We start from the raw sequence: 26,598 nt of genomic DNA on the forward strand, positions 1-26,598 counted from the left end.
AAACGTGAGCATCGCGATCATTCGTCGTTTGAAAAAAAATAAAACCCATGATATTATATTCATATTGACATGCTGAAATATATGCCATTGTACCTGGGATGAAGACATTTCACACGCGACGCAAGCAGAACACCTGCATGTGAACTCCTCCTACAGTGTTCAGGGCTATCACGGTTGTCAACAAATGCACGTGCATTTAGGATGACAGAGTTTACGACAGTAGTAAAGGACAATACTGTTTCACAACTGTAGGGGGACCCCGAGAGCAAAAGTTACCCAGTGCTCTGAACTATTGACTTTGAACTGTGCAAACTGTGAAAAGATGCGTACCATCAGTTATCTTACAATAGTCAAATGTATGTTGTATAAGATATATTTGGTTAAATAATTAATATTGTACTTACATTGAACTGTGATCAAGTAATAGGCTATGTGATTTGATGCATTCTGCAAACTGTGTATAATATTGAATACAATTCTCAATGCTAAACGTTTTAGAATGAAGAATTTTGCTGACTTGTAGAATTGCCTACAAAAACAGCAAACTTTGATGTGCTTGAGCTACCTCTAAATATTAATATTTTTGCCCCATTTTTTTTCTGGGGTGTTTTTAGCATAAATGGAACAACTCTGGGGGGTCAGGCTGCAGAAAAACAGAAAAAAAAAATGTTTTGCACCACACTTAAGGGCCACCCTAATATATATATATATATATATATAAAAAACAGTTATGTCCGGTCGAAAAATGTATGAATTAACTTCAGATTGGATTGCGCTAAAAGTAAGTTTAGTGCCAGATTACAAGTGCTTTCGAACTTCTTTCTGATCTGAATGGTATGTGGAAAACACTTGAGTTGAGGGAGGGAGAAAACACTTGGGGTTAGACTTCTCCTAGTGTCCAGAACGCAACTGAATGCCTTTTCAAGCGTCTCAATACTTGAAAAACCACAGGAAACTACTTTAAAACACGAAATTACTTGATTTACAGAGGGTCTATTCACACGTCTATTAATATAAACGTTACCTGAGGTAATTGTCCTGGACCTTTTTACAGAAGGTAAAAGTCGCCGTAATCTTTACTGACATTGTCCGTTATGATTACTGAGACTAATTATTACTTTACCCCACCTCTCCATGTCAGGTGAACACCGGCTGGTGCAGTAAACATTGCCTAGCTAACGTTAGCTGGCTACGATATCAGTACAGTAATATCAAAGATCCTTGCTCCTTCTCAATTATCTGGTTCTATTCACAAAATACAACCAATAGTGCGGTAATGTTAAAAGTAATCCCCCGGGCCCTATTTGCGATGGTCCGCCGATTAGAACAGGAAAATACTCCAGAGTGCTCTAGCATCTTCACTGCTGCCACGCAACGAAACTAGGAATACGACCGGTTTAAGATGGCGGCCGCATTTCTCAGTGCCCAGCGGCCAATAGGGCATCTAGTCTCTATATAATATCTATGATCAGAAACGCTATGAAAAGAATGAGAGGGAGGCCAGGAGAGTTGTTGTATCCCAGTCGATCAAGACGTTCTTAAAGACAGGTTGCATTGTTATTTCGCTGGGAATAAGAAAACTACCGCAACTTCGGTCCTGGAGGGCCACTGTCCTACAGAGTTTAGCTTCAACCCTAATCAAACACACCTGAACAAGCTAATCAAGGTCCTCAGGATTACTAGAAAATTACAGGCAGGTGATTTTTTCAGGGTTGGAGCTAAACTCTGTAGGACAGTGGCCCTCCAGGACCGAAGTTGCCCAGTCCTGGTCTACAGCTTGTCGGGTCCTGTGTCACTCTTCATTATCGGTGAGCACCACAATCGACCGAATGATTACGTGTTCAAAATCCCTGTCTTTTTATACTATTGTAAATAGAGTTAGGCCTAAAAAATGTACACGAGTCACGATGTAACGCTCAGCCTAGATTATAGGTGATGATACACAAAAAAACTTTACGGTCTTGACCCTTCTTTAAAGTTAGGTTTGAATGTTTATCAAAAAGAACTCTTGGAGAACATCAATTCGGTTTAAACCCAAAGTGTATTTACAATAAGAAAAAAAAAACACCAAGCTGTACCAAGAAATATATACACATAACACATCTCATATAAAGAAAAACAAGAAACAAATTGTAATATAAGCGGACAAATTTGTCCGTATTAGTCCCGTACAATGTACTGTGTGTGTGTGTGTGTGTGTGTTTTGAATCGGCCTCACCGGCTGATTCCTTTAAGTCCGGGAGCTCGATGTGAAGCAGCCTACGCTGTACTGTGATGATATTCCAAAGGTAAAAAATCCAATATGAGTACTGATAATTCCACAATGATTTCTTGTCACAGTCTTGAACAGCTTGATAAAGGAGTTAATCCAGCGATCGATTGCAAATCTCTGAGCATTATGTTATAAATATTCTACCTGTGTTGATTGCCCGGACATGTTCCAGGGAATCCCCGTGACGTCATTCGAATCAGCTGTATCACTTGACTTCCGTTTAAAGGAGCGGAAAAAACCCGGCGTACAGTAGCTACTTTTCAGGGATGAATGTTTATGTTGCAGTGTATTATTCAAATTAATATAATAAGACAGCTGCTATGTAACATAGCAGCTGTCTTATTATATTAATTTGAATAATACACTGCAACATAAACATTCATCCCTTATGTGGCCGCGCTACAACGACGCATTGCATTATGCACCTAACCTGCCGGCTGATGATGTATTTATTAACTTTACATCAATAAAACACGAATACACACTGCACTCGAATTAATACATTTTAGCTTTATTTAATAATATTATCTTTATTAAAAAATAAGACAATAAATGACTTTTTTTAAATTTGACTGCATTCTTGTCAATTTATAAATGTTTACTTTTGATTTATGAATTATAACACTGTTTCCCTGATGGGAAAAAAACAAACATTATTTTGCTGTTACTTTTTTAAAACTGGTTTTATTGTTATTTAACAATTTCTTTTTATTAGTTTTAATTTTTATATAAATTTAACTTTTAAAATAAAGGTTTTATAACAACATCACCACCTTCTGTTATATGTGGGCCTCCATGCTCATATGCAGGGGTTCCCAAACTTTTTAGCCCGCGACCCCCATGATAAATGCGCTGCTGCCCCGCGACCCCACACCTCCCCCACCCCAGGGTCCGAAATGAACTTTTTGGCTCACCTGCCACGGGGACTGGTAGATGAAAAAATCCACCAGCCAAGCATATTTTTTACCGGCCAAAATAATAAACAGCCTTGTTTTGTCACATATACATTAATTTCAGTACTTTTAATTGAGATAATAAGGTAACGTTAGGCCTAGTATGTTGAATACAAACGTAAAAAAATGTCCAGAGCAAAATTTGAAATGTATAATAAAAAAAATCGATATATAGGCCTATATATTGATCAAAATGTGAGAAATATATGAAATATTACTATCATTGGGGTGAATGATGTTTTTTTGTTTTTGTTACCTGCCTCATGTGGAAGAGAAGGCAGAACGTAACCTCGGTTCCCTGAGAGATAACGTTAAGGGATCCATCTAAGCCGTGCAGAACGTCTACAGCACTCGCGGATCGTGCATACTCCGCCGCTGGCCAGGCTGCTTCTGCTTTACACACCATGGTCGTTCTTTTCTCGAGAAAAGGAGTGTTCCCATAGCGTTCGCAACGCAATACTCGTTCAGCCTTCCAACTGCCAGCAGGACACAAATGGGCGGCGACCGCTTCTTCCAGTGGCGGGAACTTTTTCCTCAGCGCCGTCAACAGATAGAGCGTTAACTGTGTACACACCGCCGCCTTCTTGAGCTGCAAAGAAGCTCCGGCCGTCCTGTCAAGGACGCTTGTCAAAAAGTATGGGGAAGCTTGACGTTGGGCCGCTCTGAATAGTGAGTGCGCGCGCGCGGCCGGCAGTGGCGCCTCCAGAAATTTTTCATAGGGGTGGCCAGATGGGGCCACTTAAAATCTTGGGGTGGCACACCAAAACTATAAACCATAATTTCAGAATTTTTTTCTACTGTTGTAGTAAACCGGCCTGTAGTAAACTTTTAGAAAGACTTAAGGAAACTCCTACTGATATACTATATGATGGTTTATTGTGTTATATTTAATGTTACTAATGATATAATGTGCATAGACTAATAACAGTACAGTTAACATTTTGAGTTGCACAACAATTCTGTTGTATTTTGCAATTATATTTGGCATAAGGTGTACATTTATTGCAAACAAAACAGTTACTGGGGAAAAGCAGATACTGGCAGATACAAATATATTATATTTATATATTAATGTCAAGAATTCAGAAGTGTATATAGCCTACACTACAAAGAAATAATATACAATTAAATTATGCTTATTTTAAATGTATTGAGCAGGCTAGGTATAAAAAATATAGGCTTTTAATAATCTTTCAGTGCGCAAAACCATGATAATATGAAACGCTTCAAAACAGAGCGCACTAAGCGCGTATGCGCATCGCGGGTGCAGAATGATGTGCTCAAAGCAACATGGAGTCCCCCAACCCCCCCCCCCACACACACACTTTGGGAACCACTGGTTTAGTGGTTTAGAGAGTGAGATGCTTCACCACTGAGTTCCTGTGGCCTCTGGTGGTAGAAATTAGAATTACACACACAGAAATACAGATTTTATTATTTAAATCAGGGGTATTCAACCACAGTTTCAAGAGGACCGGTCTCTATATTTCCAGGTCCATACAGTTACTTTTTTGGAACGGTTTTACATTTCCATCGAGCGGCAGCCCGCCGTAATACTTGTAAGAAACATATAACATTAAAACAAGCATTTTCTGTAAAGTTTTTAAACCTCTGCTTGCATTTGCAGTTTTTTTCAGATGTTTAACACATTTAGCCACATGCATGCTGGCAGGCCCAACTGGGTTTACTGTTAGTTTAACTGCATCTATTGTTCTCATTTGTAAGTCACTTTGGATAAAAGTGTCTGCTAAAAGAATACATGTAAATGTAAAAGAAAAAATCCTAAACACTCAAAAAAGTAATCAAAGATGAGAATCTAGGGCCCGAGAGCCAAAGCAGTGATGTCTAAGAAATTATACCAAAAATAGGTAATTGTCTCTCCCAACTGGGGATGAATATAAATTCACAGTTCACACACACACACACACACACACACACACACACACACACACACACACACACACACACACACACACACTTTGAATATTGGTGTTATCATCTGTAATAAATTGCTTATACTCTATAAAAAATATATTTTTAGTATTAAACAAATCACTGATTAAACATTAAGATCTTGACTATTAATTGATAGCCAAATGTATTCAAATGAACAACAACAGATGCAAAATAGAAAGTTTAATGTTCATAACATTATGAAAGGCAATTACTTTATAAGAAAAGTAAATAAAGATTAAACATTAAAAGAGTGAAAAAGTTAAGTTGTGATTTTGAATCTTGTAATAAATCAACAGAACAGATTCTGAAATGTTTGAAAAACAGTACATTTATGATGATCTTTTGTGAGATTATTAAAAAGTTTTTAAAATAGGAAAATCAATTACTTGTGAATTTAAAATGTTGTAATAAACCATCTGGCTGTACATTATCATTTATATAACAATGATTACAGCAATGTTAAGATGACGTTGATGTAATCAATGTAAAATTTTAATGTTCAGCAAATGTGAAAAAAAGATATAAATGATTAATGAACTATTGAGATGTAAGGCCCTGTTCACACATTTAACCTTGTTTACTTCTTCACATCAGGACTGGACAAAGGGTCGACAGATGAATCTTTGCAGACAGAATGAATACCCAAATCCTGACCAGGGTTGACCAGGGTTCCTGTGCCAGTTGCTGGAGGATTACCTGCACACAAGCAGACATTACAGTTTTTTCCAACTGCTTACACACAAAATCTTTTCATGTCACACGATTTTTGAAACCTCTCACTCAAAGAGCAAAACTACATACCAAATCTCCAAAACCATAAGCTATTTCTCAGCCTTTGACTCAGTTTTCAATTGCATTAAACACTTTTTTCAAAACACTACACACAATTCTCTACCTAAAACACAAAAATCTATCAGGAAGTGACTTGCTTTCCTTTTCCAAACACAACCAATCAAAATGCTACACTTATTCACCAGGTCACACAGACACACTCCTCACATGTGCAAACACTAATTGCTTAAAGGACAAGTTCGGTATTTTACACTTAAAGCCCTGTTTTCAGATCGTTTCTGATGAAATACAATGGTTAAGATTGAACTTTGGACAAATGCTGCTGTCCCGAGAATTTTAGGTTTTTGTGTTAGCACCCCCTAGAACAGTTAGCACAGTTTTGAGAATTGTGTGTAGAGTTTTGAAAAAAGGAGATAATTATTCTCCTTTTTAGACAGCAATAATTATTCTCTTAAAAAAGAAACAACACTTACCATCATCCACAGTCAAAATGATAGCTGTGTATTTGCCATCTTTGACAAAGGGAGATTCTCTATGCGTAGGCCTCTTGACTTTAATCATTACATTTACACTCAGCCAGTCGGCAGGATCACTGCCATCTTTATACCTGGAAGGAACCAAACATACAGGTTAAAACTAGAAATGTTCAGCAAGAACATCTTAATGTTAGTTTGACAAAGTCTTATCTGGTAGTTTAAAATCATTTGATGTTCAAAGGATATACAGGCATGCCGTAATTTGAATTCTGGGTAGAAGAGATTTGACATTGGAAGGTGTTACGTATTCCCTGGCTTTGTGGTTCGTGTGTTATGTTAATTGGACTTTTAGTTTGCATTTCATCATTTTCTGTTCCTGTTTCCGGTGTGCCATTTTTGTTGTCCTTTGTAGTTTGTCAAGTTGATTATTTCTGTGTTCATTCACAGGCGTGTCTTCTTTTCAGTGTTTCTTATTGTGGCTCAAGGTCATGGTGCAAAGGACCCTAGGTTGATTTTACTCCGAACCATCCCTTTAATGAGCGTGTGCTAATGAGCGTATGCTAATGAGTTGTAGATTTGCTATTATGTTTATTTTGTTCTTAAACTCTTTGCATTTATATCCAGCCAAGACATGAAAGACAGCTCAAATTAGTATTTGAAAAGTTCATCAATGCAAATCTTTAGGATTTTTATTGTTTGCTTTAAGATCTGGAAATCTCTAAAGAAAGTAGTCAGAATTATCAAATGAGATAATGAAATTTTCTAATATTTCTCACATTATCTTCTCTGATTTTCCAGTCACAGTAATAACAGCTGTGCCAGTGGATGAATAACCGCCTCCATTCATGTCAGTAGCTGCAATTAACACAGTATATCTGGACCATTTCTGAAAAGAAAGATGTTTTCTGGTGAGTTTGTTTACATTAAATAATTATTCTTCACCAATGTGAGATCCAGTCATCATTTCTCACCTCTCTCTCCAAGCCTAAAGCATTCACACGAATTCCTCCAGTAACAGAGTTGATTGTAAACAGGTTTGGTTTTGGCAATTCTGGATCTTGCTTGACGATTGAGTAACTGATAACACCATTGTTAGTATCTGGATCATCTGCATCAGTGGCTGTGACTGTCATAAACTCATGACCTTCAGTGAGAGAAGAAGAAAGACTGATTCGGTGAAACTGAAGAGGCATTTAAAAAAGAAAAAAACTGCTAAAAAAAACATTACCTACCTATTTCAGCAGCTTCAGGAACATTTCCATTGAATGGATTTTGTGTAAAAACAGGCTTATTATCATTTTGGTCCATCACATATACAATAATTTCCATTGGCGCTTCTGCTATATTTATATCAACTCCAGTCGCATGAGCTACAAGCTAAAGACAGGAGAAGAGATACAGGCATGTTAAGAGACAAATATCTGAGGTTGTTTTGAAAAACACAATTAAATAAATTAAGAGTGTTCACATCAATATGCAAGTGTATTTGAAGTAAACTGACTTAATTTTTACTAGATATACACATTTAAAAAAATCCATCCTCTCTGTAAACACATGAAAAGAAAAGCCGTTTTCCGGGGACTTTTTATCTGATTAACTTTGACAGCTTTGAAAGAATTAAGAATGAGCAGAAAATCCAACACTGGAATACACTTAGAAGTATCTGCTGATTTTAAAAGTTAGAGACTAAAAATCAACTTACTCTGTATGAAGCTTTTTTTTCTCTGTCGAGTGTCCGAGTCACAAACAGATTCCCTGATAATCTTTCTATAGTAAAAGTCCCCTTAGGCTCCAGATCCGCTCCTTCACCTGTGATCCTGTATTGCATCTGAGCTTCCTTATCATAGTCCGACTTTATCTAAATACAGGAAGCAATAAGAGAACAGTCAATAACAGACAAACCTCTTTCTCGTTTTTAACTTTCCCTTCATGACTTTCTCTCACCTGGACCAGTTTCTGTGGGAAAGGACCTCTGCCATTCTCAAGTATAGAGAATGGAGGAATAACCCAACCTCTCTTTGCTCTCTTCAGACCTGTTGAAGGCTTTGGAAACATCAGAACCAGATCATCAGCGGGAGACTCCATCTGAAAATGTAAGTAAAAGACAATGAGCAACAAAATATTTTTGTTTACAGTTAAACACAGCACACAATCCATCAAATATCTGGATAATTTTTGCATCTCAAAATGTTTACTACAGCTATTGACTATAAAAATCTGTCTGGGAAAAAAACAGTATTAATATATGGGGAGGGTCAATTTGTTGGGGTCCCTATTCAATAAACCAGTTTAGGTCGATTCGAGACCTCTGTACATTATTCCCTTTTATTAAATGGAGTAGGCAAGCAGGACGAGGCTGAGGGCCGTGAGAATGGCGCGTATCTCACGAAAGAGCTTCGGAAGCAGAAAAGGAGGAGCGACGACAGTGAAGGATGAGAGAGGACCAGGCCTGGACTATTTTACATTATGTTTTATTTATGTGTAGGCGGCAGTCGTCCGTGAGGGGCTTTTACTTTCGTTTTTTTGTCCATTTATTTTGTGATTATTAAAGTTTTGTCAAACGCTCACCCGTTCCCGCCTCCTTCTTCCCATAACAACATACCTCGCCACATGGAGTGTAATATAAAAGAGTGTAAAAGTTTAGGTAATCATAGGTTTTAGGCTTTAGCATTGCATAAATGAAACATATCAGCAGACTCATTGTGTGTTTCAGACCAATCAGAGAGAGCAGTAACAAATTATATTCATCAGTAGGGACTGGAAATTTCATTTAACACAGGCCTCCAATAAATAGTCCTAAACATGTACAGAAATTGAATTGTGCATTTACAGAACCATAAACCACACATAAAAACTGAAGTGTCCAATAGAGGTCAGACTTGTACTGACAGTGGTTTCTGGAAGGAACTTGTTTGTACCTGTGGAGAGGAGATGTTCATGACCGTGTCCATGTGATGGTCCTCATGATGATGATGGACACGCTCAACTCTGACAGATACTGTGTGCTTCTTTCCACTGGAGTCCCAAGCGTCCACAGAAAACACCTTGTGGCCTTCATGAAGAGTCACTTGTCTCTTCAGTGTTACAGTCCCATCCATGTCCACATCAAACCGCTTGTCAGAGGACTGGAAGAGCGTTCTTGTTCTTCCATCGCATGCATTAAAAATGACTGTCATAAAAAGAGATTCAATTGGCTCAATAAAGCATCTTGTCACGTATGTAAACCTGGAGTGGGGAACAAGACACTGTGTCAGTAGCAGATGCTGTGGGAACACCCTCCAGGTGTGATGATGATCTGAGTATTGTCAAAAGTACCAGTAGGTCAACGTTGTGATTAGTCAATGAATCAGTGTTACCAAGTTGATACTTAATTAAACATTTTTTAAATCAATCCAGTGCCCACTGATAGAACGTGATTTCAGCTACATTGTTTATAAAGGGAGCGCTCTTTGCTCAGTTTCTGAGTATAACGTTTGCTCCATCATGCCAGAGATGGTGATAAAGTCAGTGGAGTTAGTGATCTGTGCTTGAACACTTTACGCGTATCTCTGCTTGGACACAGAGATGCACACCTTTAAAAAAAGCATAGTGTTGCTGGAAATTCTAACAAAACACAGGCGGATAGTTAAATTCCTGAATAAGAGAAATCTGTGTAGCGATCGCGTGTCCTTTTGAGGCATGACTCAGCTGGAGGGTGTCCTTTATAGCATCAGCTACTGGTGCAGCATCAAGTGAATCTATGAACATTTATTTATTGCATACATCATTAATCAACACTTATTTGTGAGATACAATACTTAAACTTGAGTGAGACCCTTAATGTTGACTCTGATGAAAGCAAATTTAGTGGATGTACAGTATAAAATGTGATTGAATGTTGCAGATCACAGTTAAACCAGTTTAATTAGAAGAACTAGTTCATTTAGATATCTGATTGCAAAAGTTGAGTTGCTTCAAGGTTTTATTTAAAGAGAACACAGCTTACCTCTTCCTAGTCTTTTTCCTTGGTGAAGGTCATCTCTGTGCACTTTAAAAACCAGCAACTCCGACTCAAAGCCTGGAGTACATGAAGACTCCTCCGCAAATCCACATACAAACACCTAATTTGAAACATATTAAATCCCTTTATGTAATATCTACACTTGATATTTCCCATTTTTCAATTGCTAGCAAGCATCAGTCAATACTGACACCTCTTTTTAAAAGTAAATCATTTTAAATTTTTGTTCTGTTTAAAGCCACAGTCTGCTTTACCAACAGGAATCTTGGCCTATTGGTTAATCTCAAGTCTCCAAATTTTCTGAAACCACTGCACAGATTTCTTAAAAAATATGAATAACACCTTTTCACTTTATTGACCTTACTACCTTTGCTAGTGTTTTGAAAGAATGAGTTGATTTGAGACATTTAGGACGTATTTTGGTAGTTCCCATGAACACTCTTCCGCAAATCCACATAAAAATACCTAATTTGAAACATATTAAATCCCTTTATGTAATATATACACTGTAAAAACTAAAGGAGCCTCAAATATCCTGTCGGATACTCAAGGAACTTCAAAATGTAATTTAAGCGCCGCAAAGCTCTTTCTCCTATAGTAGGGTTACTGGTGGAGCATTGACAATCTTTGAGGTTCTTGCTGGAACTTATGGGATCCTTTAAGCACTTTGTATTTAGTTCGGAGGTTCTGGAGTCACCTTTTCATTACTATGAGACCTCGAAGTGCTTTGGGGGAAAATAGAGGAACTTGAATGCAATAAAAGGGTTATTGGAAGATCTTTTAACATTTAAGTGGTTCCTGGAAGATCTCTTATGTTAAAGCCAGCATCTGGAGGAACCCAATGGTTCAGTGAGGCCAGAATGAGTTATTATTATTATCCTATTATTATTATTATAGGCTACTTAAGTTTGATTCAGTATACATACCCAGGTGAAAAAGACGTACTATAAAAAATTTACTTGTGTGTGTTTTTAGTAGGCCTACAATACAAATATACTTCAATACATTTTTAATACATTTAACAGTAGCCTACGTCTTTTTCACCTGGGTCTGGGTGGCTTACATTTATTTAGTATCTATAGGCCTATTTTATTGATTAATTTAAACCTTAAACAACAACACTAAATTATAATAATATTAATAATAAGAATTCATTAATTATTATTGAATAAATAATAGTAATAAAATAATAATTTTACCTACTTCTTCATAAATTATTATTTGAAGAAGAAGAACCAGGAGGAGAAAAGTTTTATTCTGTCACGAAACTGCTGCTATACGCTGATTTCACGCAGCCGTTATTTTGAAATCGAAAGCGAGGCTCCGGTGGGAAGAAAACCAGAAGTGTCGCCTTTAATCACAGGAGAGTCGTGAATGTGATAGCGTATTGTTGTGTTTAATGATGTTGTGTCAATTCTAAAAATGTACAAACATTTCTTTCATACTTTAGACTATATACAGTGAAATTCATTTATAAACATTTTTTTTATATATAATTCAGAATGTAAAAAAAGAAGCATGAATGAACTATATACATATCCTATATTGGATATTAACATCCAATAGTGTAAATCGCGGCAGCAGCTTCAGGTTGGTAATCCAAGGCATTGTTGTTTATCTTTACTTCCGGGGTTCTTCCCACCGGAGCCTCACTTTCGATTTCAAAATGGCGGCTGCGTGAAATCAGCGTATTCCTCAGGATTCATAAATTTTGGGGCATCTCGCCCAATTTACGTCCTGCGTCACATCTCTCATGCGGGTTCTCGTCGACCAGGGTCAGCGCGCACCAGCGGGGACCCGTCAAAGATTCTATACAGTGTTGCCAACTTAGCCAGAGAATGTCTAATAGGAAGAGAATTGGCACTCTCTGGTTACGTCCGGTTTCTGGACTGGCTGCAGTAACACGTCTCTGTCCATGCGGGGGCGCTCGCAGGCGAGTGCAGAATGAATGGAGGTCTATGACGCTAAACCATCAAAATCCACTTTTCTCAGGATATAATTTTTTGTCTAGTAATTTGAATGTTGTTTTCGAAAGGAGATGCAAAGAAATTACACATTGCTGGGTGTTAGATTTTTTAGAGTCACTTATTTGCTTTAAAAAGTCTTTTAAAATGTCAATGACGTCATACACATCGTACGACCAGAGATACTAGGTGTGTTCAACATCGGCTGCGGCTGGATGTAACCGATCGGCGAGAGTAGCCGCGTGCAGGCGGGGAAGAGCTGCAAACGGGGACGTGAAGTCGGACACTTTCTGGTTCCCGTAGTGACCGCTCACGTGGTGTTCGCGTACTTTACCACAGCTGAAGTGAAATAAATGTAATATTGGCCAAATAATACACAGATGTTACAGAGACATTTTCATTCAATAGGCCTACTTTATGTACTGCTTCATACAGCGTCTGTTTGAACAAGAATAAAGTTCAACATAATTGCTACTATTAATGAAGTGGAGTCTATACGTTTTTTAATCAGTTTTAATTTGATAAACATGACACAATATAACATACGACATGAAAAGAGTGTTTACTGTTATAAAAAACTGATTTGTGAGCTTTAGAGTAACTAAAGGTGTTCGAATAAACACGAAACACACGTGATCGTTGTCATGCGGTGAATCCGGCCAATCGTGGAACAGCTGTGTCGTCATCAGCCCTCCTGCAGCCCAGTGCAGCCGCTCTTGAGAAGCTGCGCTGGCTGAGTTCTCCGGCTACTCTCGAAATGCTCTCGCGGTACTTTGATGGCATATGTCACAGTCACGTGGCGTCGGCGCTGTATCAAGTCGGACAAAATTTCTAACCGGCATGCACTGCTTCAAGTCAGCCGCCGATCGTTCTGCGCAGAGCTGTATGAAGTCGAACAAGCCTACTGCTTGACGGCAATCCTTCAGTCGCTTTGGTGCTTTCGCGCTCGGCACTTTCTTTTCACTCGAGGCATCGACAACACAGCTGACACAGGTAAACACACAACACAGCTGACACAGGTAAACACACAACACAGCTGACACAGGTAAACACACAACACAGCTGACACAGGTAAACACACAACACAGCTGACACAGGTAAACACACAACACAGCTGACACAGGTAAACACACAACACAGCTGACACAGGTAAACACACAACACAGCTGACACAGGTAAACACACATGCTAGAAGAGTTTTTGTTTTGTTTGTTTCTGGTCCTGCTTCGGATGCCACGATGCCATCAAGCGGTATCTCTGGTCGTAATCAGTCCTTCACTGACCAATCAGCATTCATTAGCAGAATGCTAGCGTGTTATGGGCAACAATAACTCAACCTGTAAGAAATCGAAAGGACATAAGTACTCGTTCATTCAATTTTCGACCTATAACCCATGTTGAAGTTGCAAAACCTACAATAAAATCTGAGATTTCTCAACAGCAGTCGGGTGAAAGAGACATATTTAGCCGTCTAGCCCCATAGACTCCCATTCAGTCTGCACTCGCCCGCGATCACCTCCAGTGGAATTCTAATGGAACTGCAACCAAGATCGATACAATGGGGCTAATAGGAAGTGCCAAGGCTCTCCGTAGACGGGCTCTGACTTAGCGCCTTTGTCGCTATTTTTAGCGACTTTTCAGACCCGTTTAGCGACATTTTTTCAAAAAAGCGACTAGCGACAAATCTAGCTACTTTTTGGACAAACCTCAGTAACCTCCAAATGTTGCCAGCACAGTCCTGCGAGCGCGAGGTTTGCGTTCTCCTTGCCGTCACACACATCTCTCTGCGTCTACCCAGTTCAGTGAATGGCTGAGAGAGGAGCAGCAGCACGGAACAGACGTGAATGAGCAGTGTTGTTTCCACGGACTTATCACTTATCTTTTGTTTTATATTTAAAGAATTTAGTTTGACCATTTTATTTTATAACTTATGCTTATCACTTGTAATACTCACTATCACAGTGCTTTAGTTCACCCAGTTCCCGAACTCTCTCAATTCAGATAATTTTACACATATAAAAAATAGTAATTCAATAGCTACTCGTTCTATTGTCTGACAAAAAAATATAGTAAATGAGAACAGCTTTATTGGACATTCGGCTATATTATATTATAGTATAGTATAGTATAGTATAGTATAGTATATTATAGTATGTTACATTAAAATACAGTATGTGAGCATGATTTTAACGAGAAAAAACATTAGGAAGGCAGAACGCAAGTCCGCCGCGATGACGTCATGAATATGCTAATTGACGTATGACGTCATCTAGCGACATTTAGCGACTTTTAGGGGAGGCGTTAGCTACTTTCCTTTGAAAATAGTTGCCAACACTGATTCTTTAGTTTTTCCAACCGTCTCTGGACTCGTCTGTTGAGTGGGAAGTTAACGTTACCCTGTGTACATCTTTTTGCACGATGGAGGGTAAGTTTTTAATCATGTTAGATTGTTTTCCTGTTTAGTTAAGATTTCGACTGTTAGACAGAGTTAGATAGATTAGCTAGATAGAGTAATCTTGGCCAACTTCAAATTACGTGGTGCAAACCTGTCCTCTTTTGGTGAAAATAGTTATTGTAAGACTTTTCTAAACGTAATTATTACAGTATAATTTACTGCTAGCTTACTTGGTTTAAAATGCTAACGTTAGGTAATCTTGGCCAACTTCAAATTACGTGTTGCAAACCTGTCCTCTTTTGGTGAAAATAGTTATTGTAAGACTTTTGTAAAACTTTTTTTTTAGCACTGCTTCACCTGTATGCTTCACCCCTGGTTTGTGTTAACGAAATATTAATGTTTTATAGATCTGCCTTGGATGCCTCCACATTCCGAAGTTGTCAAGAGAGATGGGGGATACATTTCCGTAATTGTAAAGTCGGAGGAGGATCTGACACACCATGCACACCATGAAATATTTTTTTTTAATTGACTTGATAACGGGTTAAGGTTAACAACCTTTTTTTTTTTTTACTGTGTATTTGTATTTGATTTAACTATTTCACTACCTGCATGAATGGGCTGTCCTGACTTATTGATTAATTTATTAATTAAATTTTCTATTTATTGTGTATTGACATGATTAAAATCTTGCATTAAGGCCTGTTTCTATTTCATAATTCCACCTGTAATAGCAGTATTGAGTCTAATTAGTCGTTACTGCTTGAATCACCTAAAGAAGAAACATGAACTGGTTAACTGGAGTTTACTGGAAGTTTACTTTTCTTTTCTGCAATACAATAAGTAGGCCTAACTTTATCGAGGTAAAAGTTTCCCCGCTGTCACCAGACGTAGGTCTAGGAGTGGAGAGAAGAGTGACAAAATCACGGTAGGACTGTGCAAACAAAGTAGGCTATCTGTCTAGCATTGCCATGTCAGTGTATTGATTCATTGTCCCTTCATAGTTTGTAAGAGACATTTCAGGTTGGATGTATTTAATAAACTGAGCGAAGCCTATTCATCTGTTAATATGAAACGCGACTTGGCCATTGTAATTAAGGCTACAGCACATCTTGTACAACTTAAACCCTTGGTAGCTAGGTAACGATAAACAAACTGAAAGACCGCAATTCCTGATTTCGCTTTCGTTCACTAAACAAAGACTATGGAAATTAAACATCACTTTTCCATCAAAAAACGTTTTGTAAAAAACACAACTTATTAGATTTAAGACCTAGGTTCGCTAGCTAGTTCTGTGCCTGCCTGTGTGCGCTATGGTGCGCGCTGACCCTGGTCGACGAGAACCCGCATGAGAGATGTGACGCAGGACGTAACCCCGCCCCCCGGGCGAGATGCCCCAAAATGTATGAATCCCGTATTCCTCTGCTGTCGTCGCTTCAGTGATGCTCGTGCTGCTCGCGCGCAACAAAGCTCAGCTGATCGACGTCATCGGGTAACGGCTCCTCTCATCAAAGCTTCCGCCGTTTGTTCGGCTCTGCGTGTTTGTAAACTCGCCAAATAAATATAAATACAGAATCTACTGACTATATATTCAAACACACACATATATATATATATATCTATATAAACTAAATTTATTATGCATTACTACTTTTTTACAGTGTTTACCACTCGTTTATTGCACAGTAGGCCTATCTGGTATGAAGGTTTTAGCCGCGATGCTAACTACGTTGATCTAACGTAAGTTAATGAACAAATGGAAATTATTGACTTATTGTCTTAGATTGATTTAGTCATTCAATTCAACATATTCTGTAAAACTGTGTCTTCAAATTGCTGATATAGCTAATTTAATAACTAATTTAACTGATTCCTGCTGTCGTCATTGGCGTTTGTTATGAATAACAAAAGCAGGTTAATATAGTTTGGTCTGTTTTTGTTTAGCCTAACTTTACTTACTTGCCCTCATTCTCTCAAATACCATTTTAAAGCCATTTACTGGTCAATAAATACTATGTTGTGAATAATCAGCTTTGTTCTTTTGTTTCTCCAGAACAACCAGTACATTTCTAAAATAATCTGAACATTTCAGAGGCAACATTGAATTACAGTAAGTTACCTATACACCACATGCACGTACTTTATTACTATGAACTTTCTCTGTGTGAAATTGTATTGTTTGACTGTGTACTTTTTTTAATCAGTTATTCTCTGAAAATCTTCCCTCATGCTCTCAAATCTCATTGATGTTACTCAGAAAAATAATATCACAGGTTTGGAGCCAATAATGCTATGCATTTTTTATAGGCTATACCTTAATCATATGCATTTGAAAATAAGACATTTGAACCCTGAATTAAAACCTCAAGTTTAGTCTTTTTCGACAAAAAAACGGAAAAAGCTATTATATTATATTATCTTTTCTGGGTAACCATTTTTACATAAATTGTTGCATTGAATTGAACTAGACAAGTGTACATAAGAATGGTTTCATGAATGAATTACACCATTTTTTTATGCTTGTGTTTCATGCAGTGATATTGAATGGTGACTGGGGTTGCATTATGTCTGAGATCTGCTTTCGGGTTCCACAGACAGAAAGTCAAACAGGTTTGGAACGTCACAAGGCTGAGGATATTATTTAAATTTCACAACTATCACTTTAATAACCTTACTAACAGTAAATGTTGTACTTTGCAGGGATCTCGGTAAGCTGAAATACAAGTTTGATCAAGAATAAAAATCCTCCTGTAGACCTGAAAATCACTGAAGTGCCTGGACCATCAACCAGAAAAGAGGAAAAACAAAGCTGAAGCTGATGCACCTTTTCACTTTTCTAACTCGTTAAAGGTAGGAATTGTCTAAAAAACTTCTTTTCCAAATTTGTTTAAACTTTATTTATATATCAATACATAATTAAAATGTAAGTACTCTGAAAAAGAAAGTATAAAAATCGAGTGTCTGTAGACCTCTCACGACTGTTTTAAAGACAGCTCATTATTTCCATTCACTCCACCCCTCCCTTCTGGGCTCCTTCCAAAGCCACGCCCCCAAAACACATGAACGCGCGACTCCGACCGCTGAGCTGGAAGACGCATTATTTACCTGAGACGAGCGGATAGGAGCGCAGTGCATGCAGTGACATCATGTCAGAATCACATGTAATAAAAAAATCTAACTTTATCATTATGAATATAAACAAATAAGATGTATTTTAGTACTCACTATCAAGCTAGCATTGGTAAAGTTTAAAATATATATTTTTTGATTCGCTAACGAGCTAGTTATATCTATAAGGCAAAGCTAAAAACAGGTTGCATTGATACACGTTTTTCCATTACCATCAGTTACACTGTGATGAAGATGAATTTCGTGTAAGATTCATAACATATATGGTGTTCTGCATGTAAGAGTTTCCATAATGAAAGAATTGTTGACTCTGATGAGGACTACACTCCAGAGACAAGTACCGCATCGTCAGCTCGAGGACAGGTCCGGGGTCGAGGGCGAAGCAGAGGAGGTCGTGCAAGAGGCCGTGCAACTAGGGTCCGAGGATATTGACACGCGTTTTATTTCTTTGTTTATCCAAAGACTTTTTGTTCATTACCTTTTCTAGTACTGTCTTCCTTTTTTTGCCTTGTTTGCCTTCGCTAACTGCATATGCCGGTAATGTGAATTTCGATTGCTCTTTCTCTGCCATTGTTTTGCTATTCCTAGGTTCCGTGCCTCTTGAATTCCTCAAATCAAACGGGTGCGCGCAAGTGGGCAGATCCTGTGGCAAAAGGGTGGTTGCCATGGTTGCGAGAGAGAGTGACAGTCGCCTAAGCCAATCCTTTGTTTCGTCCCGGATGGAAATAATGAGCTGTGTTTAATGCAGATTAAACGGTCTAGAGTCACTCGATTTGTATACTCTTTTTTTCAGAGTACTTACATTTTAATTATGTATTGATATATATATAGAAAGTTTAAACAAATTTGGAAAAAAGTTTTTTATAAAATTCCTACCTACCCTACCTTTAAGTACCTCACGTGTCCCTTGTGAAGATTTTATAATTGATTGCATTTTATGTTGCAGCGAGTAAAGGTGCATCACATTTGTGAATTTCGCGAAATTACACAGGCAAAAATGTCCATTGACCACTGTCAGCAGTGTAGCGATGTAATGTATGAAGCACCACACTAAATTGCTGATCGTGTGGATTCTTATTGAAATGACTGAATTCACCAGTGAACATTCACAGAACAACAGATCATTTTACTGCACCTTAACTCTGTTAAAATGGAAAATGTTTTCTGCTTGTTGTGCCTCTACTTCTACTTTCTCTATCTTGTTTCAAGATATTGAGAATACTCAACAACCATTTATGGGAACTGTTGATTCAAGTCACACATTTAAGCTTTTCAAAAGCCATAGTGTACATTACAGTCTCCAGTCTCACGGCTTCAACATTTTATGATTCAAAATAGCTGAATAACTAACCATCTGCGATTTCGGAATAGAGATAAAGGTTAGGATCCTAATTTTCAGGAATATTACAGCACAATGAGTGTATATTACACTGTTTGTTGTTTGTTTTTGGCATCTGATAGAGCTTTTGGACTTGGAAACGGTGACGTCAGACTTAACAAGCGGACTGAAACACATGTTTTAAAATTAAGTGAAGATGGACATTTTTAATTAGTCAAAATTGTTATTTTTTACATTGATTTATTACTTGGAACATGTTTTTTCCATGCATTTTGTTGAGATGTCTTTTCTTGTGTAACTTATTGTATACACATGGTTGATTATTCATGTTACTTATGTATTATACTATTTTTTGTGTGTGTATATTCATTGATATTAATCTATTACTAGCTTGTTTTCCCAAGTGCATGGAAGTGTATGTATTAAATTGGATCTAAAATATGTAATAAACAATTCTTATTTTGTATTTGGTTCAGTTTGTTTATTATAATAGAAGTTAATGGTGGTAACCATAGTAACAACATGAAATTAATTTAATACAAATAAAATAAAATTGAAATTTGGTTCCTGGAGGCACCCACAGTGGTTCCACACAGTGCCTGGAGTGGTTCCACAGTGGTTCCACACAGAACCGCCCCTTTTTAAAGGGTGCCTAGAGGGTCTACAGACGGTTCCGCCGGTGTGGCAAAGTGAAGAACCCCAAAAGGTTCCTCCAGGCACCTTTTATTTTTACAGTGTACACTTGATATTTCCAGGCTTAGGCCCAGAGAATGTGTAGTTGGCGTATTCTAGTTATGGAGGCGATATGATTCTTCCCATTAGCATCCCTGTGGCATTAGCTGTTGTGGCAATTGGTAAGATGTTGAAAAAGTGAACTAACTATTGAGAAATGTGCCCTAGCAACTGTTGAAAAAAATCTTAAAATGAAAAAGTTGATCCGCAAATACTTCGGTTTTGATGACTGTGTGAAAAGTTTTGACAGTGTCACTTCACTTTTTACCAATGCATTATTAGCAATAATAAAAATAAAACAAAAAATGACTGTATTACATGCTGCAGATCAAATCAAATAAGAAACCTAAAATAAATCAATAACATTAAAATAAAAAATTGTGTTTCTTTTCACATATGGGTACTCTTGTCCCAGTGGAACCTAATTTACAGACCAAGTGTGAATAACTACAAGCATATCACCCTGTTTGCACTCAGTTTGCAATTGTAAAGCAAACTCCTTTTTTTACAAAACACTTAATAAACACAATCAGACATAGCATTAGACAGATATAGCATTCAAAACTAACAGGTCTAGTTTTTCATTTGGAAAACACTGCCATTCAAAATGCCCCACTCTACTGTGTATATAATACATAATAATATTTTTTAATTAGATTTTCATGTTTTTAGATTGAAAGCACGAGGGGAAATCAGGCATTATAAGGCATTTGAAAAGACTTGTAAAAATGTTCAGTTTTAATATTAAAATGTATTAATGACTTCTATATAATAAATGGAAAAACAGACAGAAGTCTGTTAGTTTTTTTTTTTTTTTTTTTTTGGAGGGGGGGGGGGGGGGGGGGGTCAACTCCTTAAACATATGAGTGACTGAAATTTTACTGAAAACTACACAGAGGCAACAGCAACACAGATGATTTTTATTTTTTCTCTATTAAACATTTGATATTCATTTTTGGTTGTGGATGTAAAAATGTTTAGCATTTATTTCTCACTCTCACTCCTGATATATAAATCCTATATAACTCCAGTATATAAAAGCCTACCTTGCAAAGGAAAACAACAACTGCCAATCGCACAGTTTTCATTGTCTCTCATAAGTCCTTCAGGGATTCCTGTCTTGTTGGTTTTTAAGATTGTGGAGCTATTTCATCGCTTGCGTTCCCCAACATGCATACAGACGGGGCGTTTGTTAACTTTATAGGGGAGTTTTCCTAAGGGTGTGGCATACGGAGTGATGCAATGTGGCAAGAAAAATAATATAACTCGACTGGAACCAATGAGGTTTAAGACTTGATTTTCCTGCTGAGACTTAGGCTGAGATATAATACACCCTGCAATAAAAGGCACCCTGTAGAGAAGACCTCAGAGAAAGATCACAGATCAAAGACCCAAACTCTTCTCCTTCCTTATCTCTGCATCCCCCTTTCCCTGATTTAAGTCACTTAAACTTCACTAAGAAGGTCTATATACCACGTATCTTTTGAATCGACTGTTTTTTATATATATATATTTTTTTTTTTTTTTTTTATGTTTGGTATCATTTTAAAGGTCTCAGTGCAATTGGTAAAATGGTCTTAATTTCATTGCAGTCATTGGTATTATGAGAAAGATTTATTTATTTTTTTTGTTTGTTTTTTTTGGGTGGAGTCTCTTCAAGATATCTGATCATTCTCCCCTCTCCCCCGAAACCAACATGAATAGACCCAAAACAACTCACAATGTATTTATATAACAATATAATATAATACAATATTATATACACAATATATCTTTTGTTCTGGTCTGTGTATATAAGGGTGATTGGCAGAGCAATCTTGGGAACCTGTAACCAGAAAATCCCCATGCAGTGCCGAGTCCGTGTCTTACACTCGAAACACACTCACACACCACTGTGTGTCTCTGTCAGGTACATTTCTTATACTCTTAAGGTCATCTTTGAGCAATTTATGTTATGTAGCCTATTTATTATTTCTGAACTGGATTTTAATTGTGTAATTGGCATGATCCATTTCTACCTGACAAATAAAATGTTATATTTTATTTATTCTGTGTGATTCTGAAATCATTTTTTGTCTAGTATAGATTAATGTGGAGTCTGGTGTTACCTCAAATCTCTGTCCAGGATAGATCAAAAAACTGAAGGTACTAATGAATGAAGCATGAGGCACATCATTAAGGAGACCTTCTGATTTCTGACTATCACTGAGAGTTGCAGCTCGCGACCATTAAAAAAAAAAGTATACCTTTTGTTATGAGTAAGAAGAGAGTGGCCACTTAAGGGTAAAATAGTTCAACCCGCTCACACTAAATGCATCTCTATAGCACGCATTGGGCCCTATTTTAACAATCTGAAATTCAAGTATCAAGAGCGAAACGCAAGTAACTTTGTGGGCGGGTCTTGGGCGCTGTTGCTATTATTACCGGCGGGATAAATGACTCTTGCTCCCGACGCAAATCTAACATGGGTTGGTCTGAAGTAGCTTCATTACTCATAGGTGTGGTTTGGGCGTAACGTGAAATAAACCAATCAGAGCGTCACCTCACATTCCCTTTAAGAGCAGGCGCGCTTGTTCCATGGCGGATTGCTATTATAACGGCGGATTTGCCGGACGCACGCCAGGAGCGGTTCACAGCCGAGGAGACCGACGTTCTCGTCAGGGCCGTAAAACACAGAGAAGTGACATTGGGGATGGAGAAACACACCCAAATTAACTTCGGTTAAACAGGCGTATGATAATTTGGGTAAATGTGTAAGCTAGATTTATGCCTATTTTTTCACATCTTCATGGACACCACAATGATTTCCCTCATGTGTTAATATTTTTCCTTGTAATAATGTATGATCTGCTTCTGTGTAGATGAGAGAATCAAAGTGTATGTGCATTGTGCACACACTACATTGATTATGGCCAAGCATGCGCCCCTCAAATAGCATCTGAATAACATGCGCAATGCGCCACTGACTTTAGACTAGGTTTCTCCTGGTCTGTGGAGGAATTGTTTTCTGAAACTGCAAAATAGCACCAGGGAACGTTTGCGCCGGAACACGTCTCCTCTTTTCGCTGAACCGCCCCCGGGAGCGCAAGTTCATTCCCTAATTTACCGACGTGCGTCTGTGGAGGGAAAAGTCCGCTGTGCGCGGGTGCAAAATAGGAATGATACATGCGTCGGTGTACAAAGTCAATTGCACTGGGTGCAAGATAGGGATTTGTTTATCGTGTAATTTATACGCGAAAATTTGTTTTTACGTTCATATGATAAGCATGGGTAGGTTTAGTAGTGGTGTGGGTATATACGTTTGGGTAGGATTAGTGGTGTAGGCACTATATGTAGTATTACACACAATAAAGTGGTAACATGCACGCAAAAACTGTGTATCATATACATGTAAAAACTAATTTTCGCGTATAAATTGCACAATAAACAAAGTATGGGATACCCAAAATATACAAACATCTATTTTACTATTTTAAACTATTTTAAACATGGTCTTTACTAACTTTCTGGGCCGGCAAGTTTCAATTACATAGAAGCCTATAGAAGCCTATGGAGGAGTGAGACAGCTCTCAGATTTCATAAAAAAAAATATCTTAAATTGTTTTCCGAAGATGAACGAAAGTCTGACGGGGTTGGAAGAACATGAGGGTGAGAAATTACTGACAGAACTTTCATTTTTGGGTGAACTAACCCTTTAAAGCGGATAAATGATGTAATATTTCCTTCAGCTGAGACACTTCAGATGCGCACTGTTCAACATGATGGTTTTGAATTGCTTGAAATATGATTGTGATGGTTTTGAATTGCTTGAAATATGATTGGAATCACTTCAAAAAAGGAAAATACAGTCCAACGTCTGCAAGTCTGTCAAATTGGCTTCATAAAATTATCATGAGAACATCATAATTGTGTGTTTGGGACATGGATTTAATGGTGAGATTTTTTGGGGGGGAATCAGGCTCTCAAAAATTATACTGAACACTTTATTTGACAGTGTCCTTGTTACATATTACATGTACTTACCATAGTAATAACAGTAAACTATGCATAATTACATGCATCCCAATCCTTATCCTACCCTAACCCTATAGTAAGTACATGTAGTTTCTCAATATTACTCAGTACTTAAATATATAATTACTTTGTCACAATGTACTTAAGTACTAAGTAATATTAAGCAACTACATGTACTTACTATAGGGTTAGGGTAGGATTATGATTTGGTTGAAGGTTAGTTGCATGTAATTATGCATCATTTACTGTTATTACTATGGTAAGTGCATGTAACATATGTAACAAGGACACTGTAAAATAAAGTGTTACCAAATTGTATTTATATTTATAGGCCAATATATAGCGGTTATTGGCTTTCAAATATAAAGAATTATCAGAATCAGACAAAATATTTATATCGGTGCATCCCTAGTTTTTTTTCTCTCTGCGTTTGAGGCTTTGGACCACATCTTAAGTGAATAAGTAAGTGAGTAAAGTAGATGAATTAGGATTGAATTATTATAACTAGCAATTTAATTACAGTCGTAGTTTTTGTTTCGTTTTGTTTTTTTGCAAAGAAGGACTATATAAAAATAGATTGAGGAACTGCTGTTGAAACTAGATGGTTGAAAAGAGGAATTTAAACACTTCACAGATTGTTCAGATGCAATTGTGGTCAGAATCTTTAAACATTTGATTTATGTGATTTTCTCCAAGACTAGACAGTTCTGAGGAAGTCAACACTTCTCCAGTGTCAGCATGGAGAAACATGCGAAAACAGAGGGAACAAACTGCACTGTTAGACATTTTATCGTATGTTTGCGGTAACTTACTGGCAGCACTATTACCAGTAAGTTACTGTAAGTTCCACTTTACAGTAGCTTACCTGTAAATGTGTTTTACGGTATGATGCCCTTACCGCAATTTAATTTTACAGTAAGATGCCCTTACTGCAATTTCATTTTACAGTATGATGCCCTTACCGCAATTTCATTTTACAGTATTATGCCCACTTTACACTATTTTATTATTTATATTTTACATGAATGCTATTGAATTGAATAAATTCCAAAAAACTGACTTGAGTCCATGTACATCAGCATATTCTTTATTCACTGTCACAATCAATTACATCCATTTTATTTATTTATTGTGATGCAACATTAGGCAAGGCAGTTTTATTTATATAGCACGTCATACACTTTGGCAATTAAAAGTGCTTTACACAGTAGGCAATTAAAATAATCACAAAATAAAAGCAAGGAAAATTAAAGTGCTCCTATTATGGATTTTTTTAAAAGACCTTTCATGTAGTGTGTAACAGCTCTAAGGCCTCGTTTACAAGTAAAATATAACCCAATTCAGATTTTTTGCTCATATGTGACACTGATCGGATGTGTTCTATGAATGTGTAAACAGGAAAAAAACGCATGCATTCGGATATTTCGAGATCGGTTTCAGGCCTCATTTATATGTGGAAATAAATCAGATATAAATCAGATATGTGCCAATGCGACTGTCATGGGCCTCGTTTACACTGCAGGTCTTGATGCCCATTTCTGATTTGTTGCCTATATCCGATTTTTTTTGACCGTCCGTTTACACGTTCTTTCAATTGTGACCCATATACGATTCATGTGTTTACACTTGCCATACTATCTGAAACATCGTGCATGCTTAAAGGATTAAATTATCTTGCACAGATGGACGAACGCAAAATATGATTGATGCTAGCTCTGCGATATATGCAAAGTTCGCCAAACATCACCATGATTATGAGGCGGAGGAGGACGAAAAGTGCCATCATTGCAGCCTGTGCATTTGCTTCAGTTATTGTGTGCGAGAGAGATCAGGACTGGTGGGAGCATATTGTGGCGGGCTTTAACAAGAAGCAGTAGGTCCGAAATTTTAGGATGAGCAAGCCAACCTTTGATATGTTGTGTCAACGTTTCTACACATTCCTCTCCTACGACGACACAACGTTTCGTCGGACCATCCTTCCCTTTGCAGAAGCATTTCTCTCGTCATTAAACCGCGGAGACGTTGCCTAATGCCTCAGAAAATCTGAATATATTATGAGAAAATTAATCCTTTTTTTTTTTTTCACTTTTGATGCACGTAAACCTGTTGTAGGTAAATGTTGTAGTAAATAGCATATTAGGGGCACTTTAAAACAGTTATAAAAACAATTAAAAAAGATGTACAGTACAGTTATAAAATGAATTAAAAGAGTAAAAAGATGATACATAGATAAACTTCTCATCTGGCAATTCACCGGTGTATCATATTTTTCACAACTCCCAGTTTTACTCTGAGATTTTCCCATGGTGATCACACTGTGTCTGTGGTGTTCTTGCGGCATGCCTAAGAAATCAACGTATCCAATAAACCCGATTTTTCCCTAAAATCGTACATGAGGAGCTCTAGGACTGACTCACGGGGTAACCTTGGGTTCACTGCCCCATCAGTTCACACCCCAAAGATTTGTCCAGAAGCTCTAGGAATGGAATCGATCCAGTCCGCACCCCACAGAACCTCGAGTTTAATTACACGTCAAACTCACTACTTCACCACAGAGGTCATCAGCATGGTTTCAT

The 26,598-nt window shown here is 37.5% G+C and overlaps 1 protein-coding gene and 2 long non-coding RNA genes across 5 annotated transcripts in view; 2 read left to right on the forward strand and 1 right to left on the reverse strand.

The window, feature by feature from the left end:
* LOC309492112 (cadherin-1-like) overlaps positions 1-26,598 on the reverse strand; it is a 143,405-nt gene that overhangs the window by 74,489 nt on the left and 42,318 nt on the right. Inside the window, exons 1-6 of one of the 3 annotated variants that reach the window (XM_082160942.1) lie at positions 21,055-21,210; positions 10,435-10,549; positions 9,368-9,618; positions 8,394-8,534; positions 8,152-8,307; positions 7,682-7,826 (exon numbers count right to left, since the gene is read on the reverse strand). In XM_082160942.1, coding sequence (XP_082017068.1) covers positions 7,682-7,826; positions 8,152-8,307; positions 8,394-8,534; positions 9,368-9,618; positions 10,435-10,549; positions 21,055-21,096 — 850 coding nt within the window. In that variant the 5' untranslated portion in view covers positions 21,097-21,210. Of the gene's footprint in view, positions 1-7,681; positions 7,827-8,151; positions 8,308-8,393; positions 8,535-9,367; positions 9,619-10,434; positions 10,550-21,054; positions 21,211-26,598 lie in introns of those variants that run through there. The other 2 variants (XM_082160941.1, XM_082160943.1) reach the window with 2 other exon arrangements.
* The window catches only part of LOC309492198, a 115,114-nt gene continuing 100,800 nt past the window's right edge, over positions 12,285-26,598 (forward strand). Inside the window, exon 1 of the long non-coding RNA XR_014203451.1 lies at positions 12,285-12,604. This is a non-coding gene — a long non-coding RNA (uncharacterized lncRNA). The remainder of the gene's footprint in view (positions 12,605-26,598) is intronic.
* LOC309492211 lies at positions 16,511-17,652 on the forward strand. Its single transcript, XR_014203466.1, has 4 exons — positions 16,511-16,548; positions 16,862-16,918; positions 17,344-17,418; positions 17,509-17,652. It is a non-coding gene; the product is annotated as an uncharacterized lncRNA (long non-coding RNA).

The sequence above is a fragment of the Leuciscus leuciscus genome, assembly GCF_965113295.1.
Source record: "Leuciscus leuciscus genome assembly, chromosome: 2".
Taxonomy (NCBI): domain Eukaryota; kingdom Metazoa; phylum Chordata; class Actinopteri; order Cypriniformes; family Leuciscidae; genus Leuciscus; species Leuciscus leuciscus.